At 39.5% G+C, this 21,521-nt stretch overlaps 1 protein-coding gene across 3 annotated transcripts in view; it reads left to right on the top strand.

Moving 5' to 3' along the window:
• The window catches only part of man1a2 (mannosidase, alpha, class 1A, member 2), a 95,209-nt gene that overhangs the window by 14,667 nt on the left and 59,021 nt on the right, over nucleotides 1-21,521 (top strand). For all 3 annotated transcript variants that reach the window (XM_026295508.1, XM_026295509.1, XM_026295510.1), the window contains exons 3-4: nucleotides 5,348-5,609; nucleotides 19,699-19,795. In XM_026295508.1, coding sequence (XP_026151293.1) covers nucleotides 5,348-5,609; nucleotides 19,699-19,795 — 359 coding nt within the window. The remainder of the gene's footprint in view (nucleotides 1-5,347; nucleotides 5,610-19,698; nucleotides 19,796-21,521) is intronic.

Here is a 21,521-nt window from a genome sequence, read left to right as displayed (position 1 = left end):
CATTATAACTTGACTTGACTCTGTGTGTGTGTGTGTGTGTGTGTGTGTGTGTGTGTGTATATTTTTGTATATATTTTTTTAATCTCATCTCGTAATTACATATATGTATATGTGCACTGTATGTGTCTGCCTGGCCTTGTTTGTTGCCATGGTTACGCAGCTCTCAAGCCTGTGCTGCTCTCTCTGGAGCCTTGTGTTTCCACAGCTTCAATAAACCTGGTCTTAGATACCCCAGCAGGCAGTTGGACAACTGCTGCTTCGGTCCAGTTGCCATGGAAAGGGCTGGTCTTTGCTGAGCAGCAGATTTCATGACGACACTGAAGACAGGCAGGAAGTGATTACTGGGGGAATAACATGAATGAAAAACTAATCAGAGGTGGGGCTCTCATTGCTTCAGTCCGATTTGGGATGTTGAGGGGCATGAAAAGATGTAAGTAAGCTAAAGGTGAAGGAAAGCCTCGGCTTGGTCACCTGGTTACACGGCAGCATCTTCCCATCCTCCTGTTTGTCTTTGTCAAGGTAACTGAGTCAGACTGCGCTTGATGTGCTCTTAATTGCATGTTTGACATTATATGAGACTCGAAGGGAATCGCCGGCAGTGCTAGTGTGAGTCTGATAATGACTCAGAGAAAAAGAGCAGTGTGAGATAAAAGGTGGAGGAGGAGAGGAGGAGGGGCATGTACATGGAAAGAGAAGAGGTTGCAGAACATTAATGTATGCTTGTGTGGGAATGAATTTTCACCACCAACTGTTGGTGTATGCTGTTTCGAAACCTGCACATTTGTGTAATTTCTGTAATGCTGTTGTGATAACATGTTTGCATGTATTTATACATATATGGAGTAGAGTCGGCACCCATTAGAGCCAGTTCAGTATCAGTTTAACCTCCTCAGTTTCTTTGGTCAGGCTTCCTCGTATCTCATATACGCACACACACTTACATGTCATCCATCATTAGCACCATCTAAGTATCACATTTAAATGCATGTTTCTCAGGGTTCTCTCAGTCACAGAGGTGCAGATGATGGCATACCCAAGAGGTGTGAACTCTTCCCCAGTTGTAGATGCATGTGTATATAAAACCATCACAGAAGCCTCATTACAGAGCTTGGAATAGAAGACACAAATCCTGTATGCCCGTGCATATGCTAACATTCACATGCAAGCTGCACCACAGGCTGAGGATACAATACACACACATGCATATCCAGGATATTTGAGACATTCTTACGAATGCACGCATTCGCTAGCACAAACACATACGTGCTAATTGCCATCTTGGTGTTGCAAAATATGTTTTCTATCAATTAAAGTCTGTCACAGAGGTGCGATATGAATATTTATGAGTTGTTTTTAGGGCGATGTTGCATAACTTAGAAGTGATTTATTTTGGTGTCTGTTGGCCCCAAATTCAGAATCATGATAGAATTATGAAATTAAATAAAATGCACATTGTTGTGTGTGAAGGGAAATTAGTATAAGATGCCTGTCTCTTTCCTGTTTGTAGCTGCACATTCATTTTTCTACCCTGTCAGCTGTGTGCCTCACTCTTAAGTTCTTTATCTTATTGCTTTTGTTCACATTTTATTCTTGTTATTATTCTGCATATTTTGCACAGTTTTTAAAAAAAAATTTTTATTCACTCGTGCACGCTGTGAAAGACCGGTGACATGGCCATGGTTTACCTGAATTTTTTTTTTTTTTTTTTGTTCAGTGCATGCTGGGAAAGAACCAGAACAGGATAAATGGTTGTAGGATATGGATGACAGAGGCATGCCTCATCCTTTACTAACTCCATTCCTCTCTTCACTATTCTTCCAATTTTACCTTTTATTGTATTATAATTTCTAATAAATCCAGACTCACAGTCACCATTAGAGTCCTGTTACATGTAGTCACTCACATGTAGTCCTGCATTTACTTGTCACACAGAAGTATGGACACTATGAGTATGAGAGTTTTTCTGTTTTCCTTGATACTTTCGTCACTCACCAGGCACCTCATTGGGAAGAATGAGTAACTGAATAATTGTTCCTCTGTTTGCGTAGTGTGCAGTTGGCCACCATGGTTTCTGTAAGATGCAGGCACGTTGACTGAGGATTTGTAGAGCCCCCTACCTTTTATACCTCTTCTAACTTACAAAATCCACTTATGTTCATGTTTTGTTTGTCCTTCATTATACATAGTTCAAACATTAGCTAACTGCTCTGACAAGTGTAGCTGTACTCCAATCACAGCAGTGATAACAGAATTAGACCAAACAAATTTCTTAGGATCAGCTCTCATCCACAACAGCTTACATGCCTGAATGCCTTTACCTTCAGTTGATAAGTTCCCTTTAAAGCCATCTCAAGGTGGAAGGTATGTTTAGTCATGTGCACCATGTGCCTCTGTTATTCCATCAAACACTTTCATGGTTGCTTTATAGTGGACCGCTCGGTCTTTCTGAAGTTGGGCAAGGTTTCACCATAGAGTCTTGTTAACCAAGCCTACATTAAAGACGAGTCTGAGCTGAGTCACACCTCGGTTTGATCTTAAAAGTACCATATTTTCCAGACTATAGGTCACACTTTCATTCCTCTGGCCTGTCCTGCAACTTAGATAGCACAGCGACTTATATGTGCATACTTACAGTAATTTTGTCAAGAAGGCACTCTTGATTCAATTGAAGATAGTATTGTACCACTGAAAAAGTAAAAATGTTTATGTAGACTTCAAGCCGCAGGTAATAAAGTCTGCTGCTGAAACAAAGTTTGGAGTAAGTCGGAGTTATGAAAACAATGCCTGTAACATGTGTACTATCACATGGCAAAGTTTACATGTAGTAGATACCTGTTTTTCTGCTCTACATGCCAACCCAGGAAAGAAGAAAAAGTATTTACATAATCATTAAAAATATCAATAACACCACCTCTTTGTATATGTGGTTCTGCAATCCTACTCCTACGTCCTTCACTGCTTTTACATACCGAACCATCTTAAAGTCTTTAATGTCTGAGATTAAAGTAACAGAAAGAGAAAATCCATCATAGTTTGAATAAACCGGTTCATTCTTGCTGGAAGCAAAACTAATCATCACAGTTATCGATCATCATTGATTCTTCTAAAATTTCCACTATTCTGAACTTTGTTTATGTTAGACAGTATTTACCACACATCACTCCTGACAAAAGCAAAGCAGCCATCGCAGTTTTCGATATTTGTATAGGCAATAAAAGTAACACAGTGTGCAGTGCTAAAGGCTAAAACTTATGATTACCATTTCTTTCAATCTTGTAGCCCCAGATGTAGACCTCAGAAACAGAAACACACACACACACTCTCTCTCTGAGACACTCTGTTGTTTTCTCAGATGTTTTAGCTCTGTGGGGACCTGCAGCTGGGTCTATGTGGATCACAGCGGGTCATCACTTCCTCCCACAGCTGCTGCGATTATCACTCGAAGTCATTAAACAGTCTCATGTTTGCACTCAAATGACACAAGCTAGTTTTTCAAGATTTATTGTACATGGCAAGAAACATTTGAATATTTTTAAGTTGACCTTCCCTCACAGAGGTTACAAGATTCACATCAGTTTAAACACATTTAAGCCTAAACAAAGCTGATGTATCCAGGATTTGCTGGTAAGACCAAATTATACCTATATATTTTGAAATGTTCACAAAAATAAAATATTGTTATGATTTATGTCTGTAGGGAATGACCTACACATGCATTGATTAGTTAGATGCTGTAAGTAGTAATGCCCAGCTGATTTGTGTCTTCATGTAACAAACATGGTGTGTTTTATTACCAAAAAACACCACCTACTAATCATTGTAGAGCTGAAACTGTATATTACTTGGTTTAAAATGTTTCATAATTTAGTAACAATAGAAGAACAGGACAGCATCAGAATCCTCACTTCTGCATTAGTACCCTGCAGAGTTTGTTTTTCATTACTGACCCACATCCTCAAGGGATTGAGCTGTGTCAACACCCTGGGGCTTGAACCACCATGTGAATGCACAGATGATGTTTTTATCTCCGTTTCTGCTTTGCCTCCTTATTGTGCTCCTTCACACCTGTCCAGTTTCCTGGAGATGATGTAACTACAGTCTAGTCAGGCGTTTGTTAGGTTTCCCTTTAGAGACTGCTGCTCGTGTCTTTTCCATAATGATCTGAATTAAACGTGGGTGAGTTTTGTTTTTCTGCAGCTGTTTATTGCAGAGGCCGCTGATGACCACCGTTAACACCTATTAATTTATTAAATTAAACCCCTGTAGACCCGAAGGGTAAAAATAGACAGTGCTGCAGTTTCACAGAATAACATTAGCCTGCAGGACAAACCACACACACACACCTTTACTTGACACAATACCAGCCTTGATCACAATTTGGTGACGCACAATTTTTGGTTGTTGATACTTTGGTGCCGTTTGCCTCATAGGCCTTGATTTAAAAAATGTAATTAATTGAAATTTTTATTTATTTTTTTATTTTTATTTGAATGATACTTAAAATGCCTAGTAATTATAATGAAAAGAAACAAACAAAAGAATGTTTTAAATTAAAAAGTATCACAGATGATTGCTGGCTGTATTGAGTCACCACAGTCCTGTAACCTGTGATGTGAATAGTTAGCCACTAAACCTGGTGCAGTTCACTGGCTTCAAAATGTGAAGCCATGGAAGTCACCTGAACAGTGTATGGATTGTACTTTATTCAGTGTCCATGCTAAAAAGTAAAGACGCATCACTGATATCTAACTACAGAGCTGAGCTGAAACTATGAAGTTACAAACAAATACCTCAGCAGAGACAACAAGCCTTTGAAATCTGTGGACTGGTAATCTGTCCGGGGTGTACACTGCCTCTCGTCCAATGTCAGCTGGGATTGACTCTAGCCCCCTGGCGACTCTTGATTGGACAGGTGGTAAAGATGATGGATTGATGTTAGACAGTGGTGAAAAATGCCCCCATGATTTCCCAGCATTCAAGTGGATGTCTTCAAATTACTAAGTATACTATTGTTGCAAAGATGCAAAACCTGCTCATTATGTAAATGAGAGACTGTGGAAGCACGGAGGTATGCTTGATGTTTTCTGAACACCGGAGTTCACATAACTTTTGTTTTCTGCTTCAACAAACTGGGATGTCTGTGAATGTTTTTTCTTGAGTTCATGTTGAGTTAATTTCAAGATGATACCCCTTTGGTCACCTTTTTTACTGTCAGCTTTGGTTGAATAGCTATTTGTATGTGCATTCTAGGAATAGTTGCAGTAGTTTTGTGGATGAATACAGAGCCAAAAAAAGAATAAAGCATAAAAAAAATCTGACCCCCCTGCCATTTTCCTACCCCCTACAGGGAGGAGCAGGAGAGCCTGCGGGACAAGATTCGAGCAGACCATGAGCGAGCACTGCAGGAGGCAAAGGAGAAGCTAAGAAAGTCACGTGAGGAGCTGCAGGCCGAGATTCAGACTGAGAAGAACAAAGTGATGGAGGACCTGAAAAAGACGAATGCAGGGCCTAAACCCTTGCCACCTGTCCCCATGCCCAGAGTGGTGGGCATCAATGATGGAGAGCCACCGGAGCCTGATGTTAAAGAGAAACGCGACAAGATCAGAGAGGTAAGATAACCTTTGACCTGTTATCATTTCTAAGTATTCAGGTGGGAAGTAGGTTTGCTACACGTTGATATTACTAGAAAAGGTCCTTCTCTTAACAAAAGTTGATTTAATTTATGAGTCTGTGTGTTGAGCAAAAAATCCAATGTGAGACTTAATGCTGTGTATTAGAGTGAGAGAGTGCCAGTAATAGCCTGGGTTTCATAAGAAAATAGAGTACCATCGATATGTTGTACACTGTACATGTATTCCAGTGTTGGTAACAGTCCACTGTGATAGTTTTTTAACTATTCTCTAAATTATTCCCTTCTAGTGTTGTCACGATACCAAAATTATGATTTTTACACCAGTACCTGCCTAAGTACCTAAATATCAATGGCGAAACGATACCATGGAAAAACTAAACCATCAAAAAAAGTAATGGAATTATAAACTTAACTTAATTAACACAAAGCAAAATATATATATATATATATATATATATATATATATATATATATATTTTGCTGACTGTGTCAGTGCTGTAGAGTATGTAAAAAAGAGGCCATAAAACAGCAGGAGTGAATTTTGTTAGTCGAAAAGGTAAGTTGTCAGCTAAAAGGATAAGATGGCTGCCCTTCATTTCCTTGTAAAATGTTTGCTTGTCACAAAATAAATCATGCTCCTTTGACTTGGCAGTTTCTATCCATCACGTTCGCAAATTGCAAACCTGTTGCTCTCTTAAAACTGTTGAAGCACCGATACTTAGAAAAAAGGTGTCGTTTTTTTCACAGCAGGGTATAATGCTAGCTTTCTACTATCGATATACTTTCACAAATTACTGGGTGGAGACCATTTTGTAGTATGCTGTGTATGTTCATGCTTGGTGATATTTAAAACCACAGCATGTGCATGTGAGGGATGGGTTTGTGCTCGTCTGTGCTGTATGTCTGAATACATTTCTGTTGCTGCTTTGTGCCAGGTTTTATTGAAGGCAACAGTGAGCCAGACGGACAGTGCCTGTGCAGAATGCAGATGGTACTATCTGGTCCTGCTCTCTATAGACACTAAGCCAACCCCAGCCTATCTCTCCCTCTGTGCTCCTCTTCTTCCTTCTCCCTCTGCAAGTTCTCCTGCATAATTACTTCATATCGTCTCTCTTGAAGCAGCACTTGGAGTTGGCCAATTCCCTCCTAAGCCGCCTTTGTCTCTAAATGTCCTTTTTGTTCTTTTCATAATTACCATTCAGAGAAAAATGCCATACGCTACCAAAAGAGCAAGAAGGTAGCAACTGTATGGGCTGCAGCACAGCACACTCTTCTTTTCCTGATTGCCTGATTCCAAGGACGAACCATAATCGCACACTGTTGCCATGCAGTTGTATAGGCTGCCGGCATTCATTTGGCCTGTATTTTGATGTTGTGCAGTCAAGTCGATTAAGGATATCAGTATCCATCTTCTTGCCATTGTTCTATTTTATATAGTCATTTTGCAGTGATTCAGGCAGCAGTAGTGGTTGAGCTTTTCTTTTTTTTTTTTTTTTAACCACATTACTTTTCACAGGATTATACCATCTGTCTGACTTAAAGTGCAGCGCTGTCTTTCTTTATTACTTTTCGGGTTATGTTGATTTTCTAGTTGTGAGGGCAGTTTTGTGTTTATTTCCCACTAACAAATGTTAGAAATTTGACATGCATTTTTCTCAGCTCACCAGTTAACATTGGCACATCACAGCAACCCAAGTAATTACTGACCGAACTGTGCAATTTACATAGTTTGATCTGGTGGTCATGGCCATGACAAATACTGTACTTAAATATCTTTTTGCTTGGTTGCTGATTATGTTAACTGTGGAGACTTCAGTTCCAACTCAGATCCACCAGGATACTGTAGCTCTGTGGACCAGTCATGTACCTCAAGCCCTTTATTCTTTCCAGAAATAGAAATGAACCTTGTTTTTATACCTTCTAGATACATATTTCAATTCCTGCACAGAACACAAAATCCCTCCTTTTTCACTTCTTATATTAGTGCAGAGCTCTGTGCTCCTTTAGTATTCTGCTAATTACACAAGGTGGGCATTAGTGTCCATTAAACCTCTGTCTGGAGATAGAGAGCTTTAGGGCAATAAAAGAGAGGCAATGGAATGAATTTGACTATTAACTGTTCCAATACCATTCACCTGTCACATCATGAGGGATTGTTGGCCCAGAGCTGTTGAAATACCTGCCTGTTGAAGTTAATGAGCTGCGGTACAAAACCACCCTTCACTTTTGTTACGCTTTGCTCGTCATTAGAGTTGGGAAAACAGAAGTATAGACAATAATGCAAAAATCAAGTGAATGTTTAATTTAATAGTAGAAGGTAATGTTTTTCCCCCAGGTCTTCATTACTTTTCAATGAAGTCTTTAATATAATATACAGTTATGTACTATATAAGGTGTTTTTTACAGGACTTCAGTGATTGGTTCATCACAATTAAATGGATGCACTCATTTAGTGGACAACAGCCAGAAGTCAGACTTTTATTGGGTGACAATGGAGAGAATACAAACAAAGAAGTACATATCAAATAAATATAATGTCAATTTAAAATGATGGACTTAAGATAATGATCTGTGGTCCATAATGGCTAAAATCATAAGCTGTATATGATATTTTCTTTGGATTATGATCACAGTAAAAATGAAATTGAAGCAAACCTTGCTTGCTCGACATCTTATTGAATTTTAAATGGACCTTTTTTTTAATACTATGGGCTCTGGAATATTAAACTATCAATTAAAATTGATAAATCTAAATAATGTCTTTGGATTTTTGACACTAGATACATTAAAACAGTAAGAGTGTCTCTAAATAGGCTTAACAGGCATAATGCAAGTCCTTTTTATCAGTTTGAAAATAAAACAAAAACAATTTATGTGTAACCATTTGGTCCTTTCTAAAATAAATGCTGCAGTTGAACACAGTAGACTTGAGCACTAACAGGCTGGACTCAGACCGGTCAACCACATTAGGAAAATCAAACCTAAACCGTGACTTATTACAGGGAAGTGGTGCAGACTGCCTTGGACTGACAGCTGATTAGTGCAGAATTGCCACATCAGACTAGAGGAAAAAAAAGCACCATGTCTCGGATCTAAGACCTGTGGCCTACTTTGGCTCATCAGGAGGCAGTACAGTGTTTGAAGGGCTATAGAGCTGACTGCCAACGTGGCTTTCCAGTCACTCAGCTGTGACTGCCGAGTGAAAAGCAACTATTAGAGATCTATGGTTGGCTAAGAACTGTAGCTGTAAAGCTCAGATAAAGCAATGGCCGAAGAAGTCTCCCTAAGTGTGATCTAAATAATGCTGCTATCCAGACATATTAGCCCATAAAGAGACATTCAAGATTTCAGATGGAGGTGTGGAATATCTGCAGAAATGGCAGCGAATATCCAATCCTCCATTTCTTGTTCTTAACTCTTTTTCTCTCTAGCATCCGCCCTCATCCTTTCTCTGATTCTCTCCAGAGCCTTGTCAGTGCTTGGCAGATGGCCTTGTATGTTGATTGCACACCAGACCTATACTGTTTGTGTGTGTGCGCATGCACAGTCGCCTTCAGGCTAGCCACTGCTCAGCTTTCATCCTTCGTTTGCACTCTGTCTCTTTTGTAATTCTTCTTTGCTCGTGCTTTTTTCTCTCTTTACACTCAACTCCTCCTTCATTGTGTGTCATTTGGCAGACCCCTTGAAGGAATCTCCCTCATCCAGCCACTCTGACGAGGCTTAAAAATCATCTATTTTGATTGATTTGTATTGAACAATAAGCACTTCTCATCCTCAGACATGAATGTCATCTGAGTCTAACAAAATGAGCAGGACTAAAAAAAGGCCATCTGGAGAATGTAAAGGCAGCAGGATGAAAATGTTACATCAATGTCCTGACTTTGTGTTGTTGTGTATGTTATACTTACTTCTGAATGTGGATTATAGCTATGCTGCAAATTGCTTTTGCGAAGTGGTCATGGTTGTTCGTGGTACGTGTAACGCTTGATGCTCTCTTCGAAGTCCGCCTTTCATATCATGTGATAGCGAGGAGATATTTGGGCACTCATCCCTTCTGCAGAAGATATAATGTGTGACCATACATTATTTATAGTTCTATATGTCAACAGAGCTTCCAGTTGATAAATGTATTACTGAACACTGGTTTTAACCTTTAAGAAAGTGGACTATCCAGTGCATCTGCATTGTGTCCTTTATCGTACAGTATTCCCACACTAAGTTCTAGTGTTTTCTGTGCTATACACTTTTACATTTAATGCATATTTGCAGTAGGGCTTTGTTCATGCTATATAATTCAGGTGGTAATTATAAGAATATATTTTTCAGATGTGAGGTTTCAGGAAATAGCTACTTCTAAAAAAATCCACTTGTGAATGCAGCCTTAGGTTAGTGTTGGAGTGGTACTAAAATTCATATCTTAAATCATATCGCCGGTAACCAAAATAATTATTGATTGAGTCAGAGCCATAATTGGGGGTTACTGTAAGAACTGGTTTGAGATCATTCTGATGTGATTATACTGATTAAAATGTATGAAATGATAAAATATAAGGAGCCAAGTAGAGCATGGATCAAGAGAAGACAGACCAAACATGTCCCAAACACATTAGCACAATAACGCTTTGGAAGGCTATTGTCCTGAACATGTATTTAGAGCAGTATTATTAAATTATCATGTTCAAAGTGCCTGTGCTCCTCTTGAAACACACATTTTGTTCTCTTCTTTTGTTGAGACAAAATTAAAGAAATCTGGAAAGGCAGGCACATTGGTAAATTATATTCATTAACTCTGACTTTTGCTCTTGTGCATTTTTTATTTGGATAACCCTGATATTCATGTTCCTTTTCTCTTGAATAATTTCATTTCTTTACCTTTTTTTTATCTCATATCCTCTCTCACCCTTCTTAAACATAATTTGGCCTTGAAAGTACTCCTTCTTTCCCAAGCTCTTTTCACCGTATTTACTTGCCTACAATTTCTTCAATTACATGATTATTAACAGGAACATTTTGTTGCAGCAGCTCATGTCAAGGTCCTGTCACTCTGACTCTTGTAACACCTGACAGTATAATGTAGTACAATGCAGTAGCATCCTAGAATACTGCCTAACAATACGTATGTTTGTTTATGTTCAACTCATTAACGCAAGGAAAATGGCAATAAAAGGGTTTACTGGAACACCTGAACGCAATGGGCTAATGTCATGAGAGAAGGTGATTTGTCCAATGTGAAAAAGATATGTTGTGTTGAATGTATTGTATTTTTTATCACACTTTGATGTACAGGCATTATACTTAACACTTTAGAGATGCTGATGTATATGTGAATATCCCTTATTGAACCTGATTTATTTTATGTGTGGGGGAAAAAACGCTCTAAATTACCCCAATTATTTTTCAATGCCAGTGTTTTTTTTTTTCAGCACTAATGTTTCAATGCCAATGTTTTATTTTTCAGTTCTGATTATTTTTTCAGAGCCAAGTGATAGTTTTCAGTGTCAAAGTTCAACTGTCACTGTTCTAGCTCCATAGTTTGATCCTTTATCTATTTGGATCAGCAACCAAGCTCACAGTTCTGACGGTGAACCAAGTCACTGTCCCCTTTACTGCATGCAGAGTAATGTATATATGAATGCATCTCTGTGTGTGTGTGTGTGTGTGTGTATTTGTATTTCAGGAATTATAGGATAGACTGCCCGACAGCTGTTGCCATGCAAAATCGTACAACACTGCAAAAGATAAAGAAATAAAAATAAAGAAACCCACATACACGGACAATACAGAGCAAGCTAGATGTTTTTTAGTAAGAGCAAGCATGTAGGGCAAAAAACATTTTATGCTTTCAGTGACTGATCTCTGACATTTCAGAATTCCCCCCTAAGAGGAAGGTGGAAGGCGGTTTCTGCTGGCCCTTGAGAAGGAAAACCTGTGTGTGGGAAGCTTTCATTTGTGAGCAGTTGTCATAACAAAAAAAAAAACAAAAAAACAAATGTAACATTTTCAAATAAAATGACTTGCTTTCACCTGTTGACACAGGTCCATTAGTTGATGTTGACGGGTGAGGTTTGCACCCACATCATGCAGGACTGAAAAGAAACCTAAATGTGTTGAAAGCAAAGCTGCTGTTTTCAGCTTTATTTAAACATTTTGAGATTCATACCCATAATCCCTACAAAACTGGAACCCGTTCACATTTGTCATAGTTTTGTAATGGTAACAGTAGTGGCCACCAGGACTAGCATTCAACTCAAAAACAGGGGTCTGAGTAGCTTCAGAATAGCTTGTAGTCCATCCTCTGTGCTTGTGCACTGATTGCAGACCTGTTGCTCTCACCAAAGATTGTGCGATAAGTGACAGGCTCTGACTTTAGAAAAAAGTGTTGTTTTCATGGCCTTTGCTATTTGCATGGATTTAACAAGGGAGAGAAGACATTTCAAGCTTGTAGCCACCAGAGAAACACCTTAAATGAGCCTTTGAGTATTTTGGGTATGACATGTGTTAAAAGAGGCACATACTCAATTTGCAAATGTGTCAGCTGGAGTGGCTTCCAGTGAGGGTAGCACATTCAGACTGGTGCTCGAAGTGTTTGAGAATTGTTGGAGGATTTAACACGTAAAGCTCATGTAAGGTCAAATATAAAACATTTAGAGCATTAGACTGAATGTGGTTTGGCATAGTTACATGAACAAAAAAGCAGCACCTGAGGAGGAGTTTTTGAAATGATCACAGCTGTGACCATTTCAAAAACTCCTCCTCAGGTAATTCCACCAAAACAAATCAGTGGGTTTACCTAAATAAACATATCTTACCAGATCGTCGTCTTTGAATCAAAACATCTGTGAGATTTTACAAGTTTCCATGTGTCATGTTTTACCTGCTTTTCCAATAACAGTTGAGTTGATGTAGGGAAGGTTTGAAGCCATTGTAAAAAATTAACTGCATTTTTTAAAGCTTATGGCAAACATGATTTGAAATTGGGGTCCCTGTTTTTGTTGAGCTAAAACAAACGTGAAAAGATACAGAATATAAAGTATTTGTTTGAGCAGTGAAAATGTAGCTGCTGGTTAGTTAAAGCAAAGAGACACAGCAGCGATTGTACAAAACCATCTGTTTCCCCCCAAGGTCTGACTGTAGTTGAGATGTTAAAAATATTTATAACACAATGCATAGATGAAGAAACTCAATATTTACCTTTGATATTTATGAACCTTGCACTTCATATTTAAGATGATTCATCCTCGACCTTTTAAAATTGCTCATGGGAACATAAAATCGCTGTGAAATTACACAGGGATTGGACTATTTGTGAAAACCTTAAAAAAAACGGGGTGAGCATATTTGATGAGCAGTGTCAGTGTAATGTGTCTAAAAACTTTCTGCTGATACTGCCCACACTGACTGTGCCATTTTAAAAGTTATATATACTGTGTATATAAATAAAACAACACATAAGAATCAATTCCTCGGGTAGTAGTAGACTGGTATGTAGGTTCCAGGTGTTACACTATTTTTTTGTGTTTGATTTTACGGGGAATTCATTTTCTCCGTCCACCTTTGTGCCATGAATGCATTTACTGCAAGAACCAATTTACATGTCACATTCTCGCCGCCCTTGTGCATCTTCTGAAAGGCCTTCCGTTAAGCCAGATAGGAAGGCGCCATGGGGTGAGTTGGAAGGAGATGAGAAAGACGAGGGTGGGCGGACCTGCACTTTAAATCAGTCAAACTGACTCTGGAGGTCAGTCAGAGCAGCACATAAAGTTTAGTTCAGCTCTCCAGCTCCCCAAACCCCCAAAGGCTTGTCACTGGGTGCCTCTTCTGTGGGAGCTAAGCTAATATTAAAAATTTTTTTTCAAACAATGCCAAAAGTAAAGGCCTTGCTCTCAGCTGCTCGGTCGAAAGGGATTTATGAATATTTCACTGCTATGTGGTTGTCTGTGTCTGTACATTGTAATTTTGTGTGTGTGCACGCGTGTCTGTCTGTCTGTCTGTCTGTCTGTCTGTCTGTGTGTGTGTGTGTGTGTCTGTCTGTCTGTCTGTCTGTCTGTCTGTCTGTCTGTCTGTCTGTCTGTCTGTCTGTCTGTCTGTCTGTCTGTCTGTCTGTCTGTCTGTCTGTCTGTCTGTCTGTCTGTCTGTCTGTCTGTCTGTCTGTCTGTCTGTCTGTCTGTCTGTCTGTCTGTCTGTCTGTCTGTCTGTCTGTCTGTCTGTCTGTCTGTCTGTCTGTCTGTCTGTCTGTCTGTCTGTCTGTCTGTCTGTCTGTCTGTCTGTCTGTCTGTCTGTCTGTCTGTCTGTCTGTCTGTCTGTCTGTCTGTCTGTCTGTCTGTCTGTCTGTCTGTCTGTCTGTCTGTCTGTCTGTCTGTCTGTCTGTCTGTCTGTCTGTCTGTGTGTGTGTGTGTGTGTGTGTGTGTGAGAGAGAGAGAGAGAGAGAGACTGGCACATCAGGGCTAAAGGCACATGAATCACGGCTGTTGGGCCTTTGGGAAAGAGATGGCTGGGGGCAGACTGGGCTTCTGCGCAGACAATAGGCTGCCATTGTGAAGGTCACAGCTCCTGATAGACTGTGCAGTTATGTTGGACATCAGTACAGAGGCCAGTCTGCCTCTTCTGAAAACATTAGCAGTGATACTAAAAGATCGGAGTGCTTTGCATAAGATATTCAAGAAAGCACTTTATCCTTGGTATTAATTGCAATCACAGCTTTGTGTGTATATCAGAATACATTGTCAAACTGTCAAAATAAATGTCGAGCAGTCTTAATGAAGCCTGCCTTCAGTGTTTGCCACAAGTTAAGTGTTTATTTGTTGTGTTTGTCCCTGGGGCAGCATGAAGCACGGAGATATTTTTGCCTAGCTCCCATAAATCTACGGCCTATCTCACACTGGTGCATTATTGCACTTTTGACAGACTTTTAAATGAGATTGCATTTGGAAATTTTTAAACCAATGAAATGGAGACACAAACAAGTCTTTGGGCTGGGCCAGTCAAATAAATTCTTCAGATGAGAAACACCACGGCCTTTCTCATCAAACCCATCACCGTATTTGAAGCTTTACTTTTCACTCTCTGCTTGTCAATAGAGAATGGGAGGGGAGGGGAGGTTTTTAATCTCTGACTCTGACCTTAATAACACCGGGCCACTCTGGGGCTGCAAGCTCAAGCGTGTAATGTGGCATGATTAATACATTTATACAGGCAATATAGAAACTGAGCCACATGAAAATAAGCAGATCTCTGTGGAAGAAGATAATGGACATGTACAGCAACGGTCAGTCTAATCTTCTCAGGCCCAGAATAAGACAAGGCATGATTTATTAAGTTGTGTCCTATGGTTCTCAAAAAACAGCACATGATTGTGAATGTGAATATACATGTGTGAGCTGGGCACAGGACAAATTGTTTACTGATTAATGATGACGATTTAATATACAACTCTGGGGTCACCTCCAAAGATGGCCCAGCCTTAGAGTGACTGATAAAAATAGCAACATGAGCCTTTTAGCCATTGCAACAAATTAATTAGGTTATTAACTAAGGTAATGAGGCTAGAACTGACTGTGCGTTGCTGTTCTTGCGTGCTTTGAATGTTTTCAGCATCAAATTATTTATTTTGTAAACTTCAAACTATATCAAGTTATTTGAATCAGGTAAACATCAGAGCCGTACCCCATAGTGTTTGTATCAGTATAAAATGAGTGGTAATTTCACACAGGTATGTTATTCACACAGACCATCAAGACACATGGACTAAAATGATCAGGAACAGTAGAAGAAAAGTGCTTCCTCCATAGTTACATGCTGATAATTGCCCATACAAGTACAATTATCTACAAAATCTCCAGGCTGACAAGTTTCGTCACAGGCTGCAGTCCAGCCAAACTCCCTTTCCTCCTTGAAACAAAAAAACACGTTGACAAATGTCATGGTAACAAACAGCACTGTCTTTACACAGCCACATCTTTACACACAACGTCATTGATGTAAAGATGTGTGTAAGCCTCAGATATTTCAACTAAAACAAGTTGAAAAACGATTTGAACTGCAGCACTCCTGAGAAAGTGGAGCAAATACTGTATATTCAGATGCACTGATAAGTTCTCAGCCATCAATGAAATGCTGGCTTCAAAAACTGTAGTAAAATGTATGAATATTTAAATAGTTTCTTCAACCCGAGGTATAAAATGATTACTATAGCCTCCTTTGGCTGCAACTAAATCAAACTCTTAAGATTAGGGGGGGAGGAGATGGACAGTAATACTGAGTATGTGATATTCAGAATATTCCTTTTTGTAGCAACTTAAATATACTATTAAATATCTGTTTTTTCTTTTTACACAAGCATTTCAGTGTGACAAATACTTTTGTATTGATTTATTCTTTACAGAGAGAAGTATTGTCAGGATTTAATGTTCTGTGCTGCAGAAAAAAAAAAATGCACCAACAAAGACATTTGACAATTGTGCTTATTTCTCCACTTGCAGTGTAAAAACAGTTGTGGCTCATAGTATCCATTGTGTCCACTGTGGTAAAGATATGAAGTTTGATTTAGTAGCTAATGGTATTTTAGCTAAAACTGAAAAAACAAAACACTAATGACACTATGTAGGAGCCTGTGCCATTGCAGAAATGGTTAGTTGAGATTTCGAAGTAAACAGGGTGCATTTTTCTGTTCTGCCTCATTAATGAGGATGTATTAAAAGGGTATGACTCGTAGAGAATTGTATTGTCAAACTATATGAAGTATATATTTGTGGAAGGATTACAGTGATTACAGCCATACCAAGCAGCTGCCATAGAAAAGATGATGAATCATGCAAAAGAACAGACTGTGTTTGTCTGTCTGTGTTACTTTGGACACTTGTCAGGATTGGTCAGGCTCTTTTCATCCCACACCACAAGCTGCTCTTTGCAGTCATGCGCCACAGTCCCAGATGTAGTAATTCACAGTGGGTACTAACAGGCAGAAGGACTAACCACTTACCAGCATTAACATGACTTCAATGTTTTCTATGTTCTCCAGGCTAACGTCGGGAAGGAAACGGTGGAATGAGTAGGTAAAAAAGTCATTATGTTTTCTGGACCAACCTGCTGACCTGTTTCATCATGAATGCCTTCATCAGAGCATGTGTGACAGAAGTCAGGTCTCTCTTTATAAAGGACACAGTATGTGATTACCAATCAACAAATCAGTGGTAGCACAGATGCTCAGTCTTACGGTAGCTCTGTTACTGCCATCATAGGTAAAATAGAGTTTGGTAATGATTGGCACTGCCGGGGATCTTATGCAGAGCCATTTAGTGCAGTGTTAATATTAGAAATACAGACAGATCCACATTTAACAATGCTGGGATTTTCTGTGCTTTCTCTGCAGCCAGTTTTGCAGTAACTCCTGATGAGGTGCAGTTCTAATTGTGAAATGGGCCAGCTGCTTTTGCCAGTACAGACCAGGTTTACCCCTCCTTTTCTTGTTTTTCCCAAGCTGCAATGGCACAAGGTAGCTGTCAGAATCAATCTCAGAATTTTGTAGCTTGATGTCCTATTAGTATTCCAACGTGCTTTAAATAAGACGTTTGTCAACATTGTTGAATACCCTGCGCTGGCGCTTTGTCCTTGGCATACAGGCCAATCAAAATTTGATGAAGCATCAAATCAACGCAGATCAGATCAGGCCAGTCAACGCTTGGGTTTCTTGGTCACAGTGGGTATTAATTTGATTTATAATCCTCAATGTGTGCATGGAGTGTGTCATGGAAAGCCAGGAGAGTACAGTGAAACTCCTGGCCCTTGTCTTTATTCGCTTGGCTGCCTGCCTTCTCCAAGGAGAGAGTGAGCTGGAGGAACACCTTGGATACTCATCCACACATGGTGGCATAAAGAGGCAAGCAGCTAGGCAGACAGACATGCTGACTTGGTCATAGAAAAAACGAGGTTACCGGTAGATAGGTTTTTACCAGGCACTGTCCTGTATGCAGTGCAGTGCTCCAGCTGTGTGTGTGTGTTTCATTTGTTTCTTGCTTGTTTCTGCGTGTGCTGTCTGCTTAAGCTCACAGAGAATTTGTCTTATATTGAGCTCTGGGGAATCTCTTGTCATATTGCTAAATTAAAAAAGCTTCACCGCAGCATATGCACAAACACACACATAGGGCTGTGCTGTTATAGAGCAGCCACATAAATGAAACTGACCTCAATGACAGAGCAGCCCTGTCACTAACTGCAGGTTGCACACACTGACAGAATTAATCAGAAGCTCTCTCTCACACACACACACACACACACATTTGTGTTGCACACTCCCCAGTTATTCTCCAGTTCATTTTCTTAGTATTTCGACCCCGTCCCATTACTTACTGTCGTTAAAGCTTTCGGTGTTTCCTATGTCCCCCAGATTGAAATTGAATACATTCAGCTTTTTAAAATACTGCTGTGAGTAGTTTGCATTCAGATCTTGGAACAGCAATATGATTCAAAATTATATTTTGGAGTGTAAAACTATTTCACGGCAGTTCACTTGTGTCTGTCGTAGGGAAAAGATGTGTTTGAAATATCATTTTGCTTTGTATAATCTTCTCTATTGATGAGACAATAATGACTGCAATGTGTTACCGTATCTACCCCATCATGTGAGCGGTGACAGATTTTTGGGGGTTTTTTTGTGTGTGTGATTCCAGCTTATCAACATCATGGTCATCATAGAAATGATATGGAAGCTGACAGACATGTAGAGACAGAGAGGCTGGCAGATGGACAGATGGGAAAGCTGCCAGGTAGACAGAGTGATACAGAAAAATAAATCAACAGATGTCCATAGAACCAGACAGTAACTGACATGACCACATAGACAGAAAATCTCCTTTTGCAAGGTTTCATGGGTAATGGATGCCAGAGTAAGCGCCATGGATGAGGAAAAAAAAGGTTTGAAATTGAAAGAGAGCGGCAATGCTTCAGTAAAAGCTGGCACTTTTTCCTTCCTCAGCTGTGTCATCTCCTCTGTTTGCCCTGGAGCGCCTCTTCTCAGCATCAGCCTCTATGTCAGGGCTCATCTCACAATCTCTTGCTCTTTTTATCCTCATCCCCCTCCTGGAGCTCATCTCTTGCAGCCTTCTTTCAAAGGTCATATGAAGAATAGAATCTTATTTGTTCTGCCCAATAGACAAATGTGTAGAGATCCAAGAAGGATGAAAACGAGGTAATGCACTCAAGAAAAATCAAAGGACATACGTAAATGCGTACATTCCCAATTTATGCTGAAAATGCTTTTTGCAATACTTAAATTTGTGTGCGACTGCTGTTTCTTGTGAAAGACAGGCTTGTTTTCATGTCAAGCTGTGGGGGGGGGGGATCAGTAAACCTTAATTTGCCAGCGTCACCTTCCAGACTGACGTCCTTGGGGTCATGCCTTCTCTTCAGCCCTGTCAAACCTCCAGTGATTCTGCATGGGCTGGGCTGTGGCACACTTCTCTAGTCCTTTCTGTCCTCTTACTAATTAATCAGTTCACTCATTAAAGAAAAGAAGTATCTAATATTAGTGTATTGTATATACAAGATGTGTAGCAGTGGATTGTTAAATTGATTCGATAACTGCTCTGCAATGACGTGTTTATCGATTTTATGATTGAAGGAAACAAAGGTTTTTAGCAGAACATGAAATTGCTAAGATTTTTTACCTCACAAGAAAAGGTTTCATGATTATGCCTAAATTATTTCGGTCATTTGGCAAGAACCACATACAGTTTTATTCATTTTGATGATCGAGAAACAAATAACTTAAATATTCATTCTGCACTGAATGTTGTTGTTGTTGCTTTAACTAGTTTCAGCGACAGCTTGACTAATTCCAGCGATGACTGCTGTTGTAACGGCAATCCCATTATGCTAAAATTCAGTGTAAAATGATGATGCTAATTTAAATATCATTATCCAGTCATCTCCACCGAGACATTATTTGGAGGTTCAGTCATATGGGTTGCAGAACACATCCGCTCTTGCGTTGCCAAGTTCGGAGTAGACAAATTTTTTAACACACTGATTTATTTATTTCTGATTATTTATTTATTTTTTTTTTTTTCCAGATGATGAAGCATGCATGGGACAGCTACAGACAGTATGGCTGGGGTTACAACGAGCTGAAGCCCCTGGCCAAGAAAGGACATTCCACAAATATCTTTGGTAATGCACACAAACCCCTCTTTCTCACACTGCTGTCTGTGCCCATTGGCAGTTTTCTCACATGTTCGTAAATCACACACGGATGCAGGCATCAATACCCATACACACACACGCACACGCACACACACAACCGTGCTCACACTCAGACACATATAAACACATAAACACACACCCTGTCTTTTCTCTTGTGGACACTTATGTGATAAAACCTCTGGCACTATGCATATCACTGTGAGAGCAGTGCTTATGAACAGTCACACGAGATCACTGAAACCGCAAGCATACAATACACACAGCTGCAATGTCATATCACTAAAAATGCATTAGAAATACTGGGAGTATTTCACTAGTCCTAACCCATTGTATAGATGTATAGAGTAGTAATTTTGCCAAACTATAGATTGCTGTTGTAAACACACACTTAATATAAGTGTTCCCATTACAATGTCAGCAACACTAATGCCTATAATTAAAGTAATCATATTCTGTGATTAATACTTACATTTAAACCTGAATAAATCTGTCACACAGTAAAATGACCAGGGTCCTCCACTGAATATTGATGATTGCACTTATCAACTGAGAAGTACCCAAATTGAACCTAATTTCAGTCAGGTCAGTGCTATCTTTTCAGCTGCACCATTGAGCGCAGATCGAGGCAGGATAACAACACAGGAGGCTATAACCTTTTCCTCAGCAAAGTGAAATATTTTTCTCTGGCAGTTCTGATGCAGCTATAGCGCTGGTGTAGACTTTGACAAATGTACATGTAATGTGGAAAATTACGCTGGTATACTTGTAACCCAAAAACACACCCTAAGTCCAGCAAGCACCGGTGGTTTAAGACACCGCCCCATTATTTCCTGCACAAACCCACTAACTGGCACTGGTGAGCCACATGTTGGCACTGGAGGACACGCTGCGCCACATTAAAATAAATCACTTTTTTCTTTTTTTCCAGCACTGTTTTTTAGTGTTGACAAGACCAACACTCTGGTCATTTCTCACTCTGCTACTGTGCTTTCTTCTGAGATTGTTCTTCCCCAGAAACATCCCTACAGGTCTTCAGTGCCAGCAGGTTATTACAGCCCATAGTTATGTTTCATTGTTAGCTGACCTCCAGTGGCTGCAGTAACTCTGATGTGAGCACAGGAGAAAGTCAGGTCACTGTGGATATAGAGCAACAAAATCTGTGCACAGAGGTGATTGGGGTGAATGCATGGGTCAACAAAACAGAGGACACTGACACTGGAGACTGCTGTTCAGTGTTGCTTTTTTTAACCACGTTCGATCCTTAACCTTAATTGTGTGTGCGTTTTTGGATCCATCATTGTGCAGCTCCTCTAAGCTTAATGAAATATTTATTTGAATCCAAATTATTGTCTTTGCTCAAATCGAAGTGGGATGAGTCGTTGCTCCTTAGTTTTTTGTTTTTTCCTTTTTGTTTTTTTTTTTTTTAAATAGCATGTTGTCTCCTATGGTCTTATAGTTGCCAGAGTGGATGAAGAAAGAATAAAAATATCAAAACAGCTACAAGTCACAGTCCCAGCTATAGAAACATAATATTAAAAAACACATATTTCTCCAAATTATTAAAAACTGTGATATATTCTCACTACAAAACCAATGTAATGTAGGAATGTAAATAACATTAAACCATTTGCTTGAATTAGCACAAAATAATAATTTAATTTTAAAAGTTGGTACTTTCATTCCTGCTGTTCAG

The sequence above is a fragment of the Mastacembelus armatus genome, chromosome 21 (genome assembly GCF_900324485.2).
Source record: "Mastacembelus armatus chromosome 21, fMasArm1.2, whole genome shotgun sequence".
Lineage (NCBI taxonomy): Eukaryota > Metazoa > Chordata > Actinopteri > Synbranchiformes > Mastacembelidae > Mastacembelus > Mastacembelus armatus.
The sequence above is the reverse complement of the archived record's forward strand: the minus strand, read 5'-3'. Positions and strand labels throughout refer to the sequence as shown.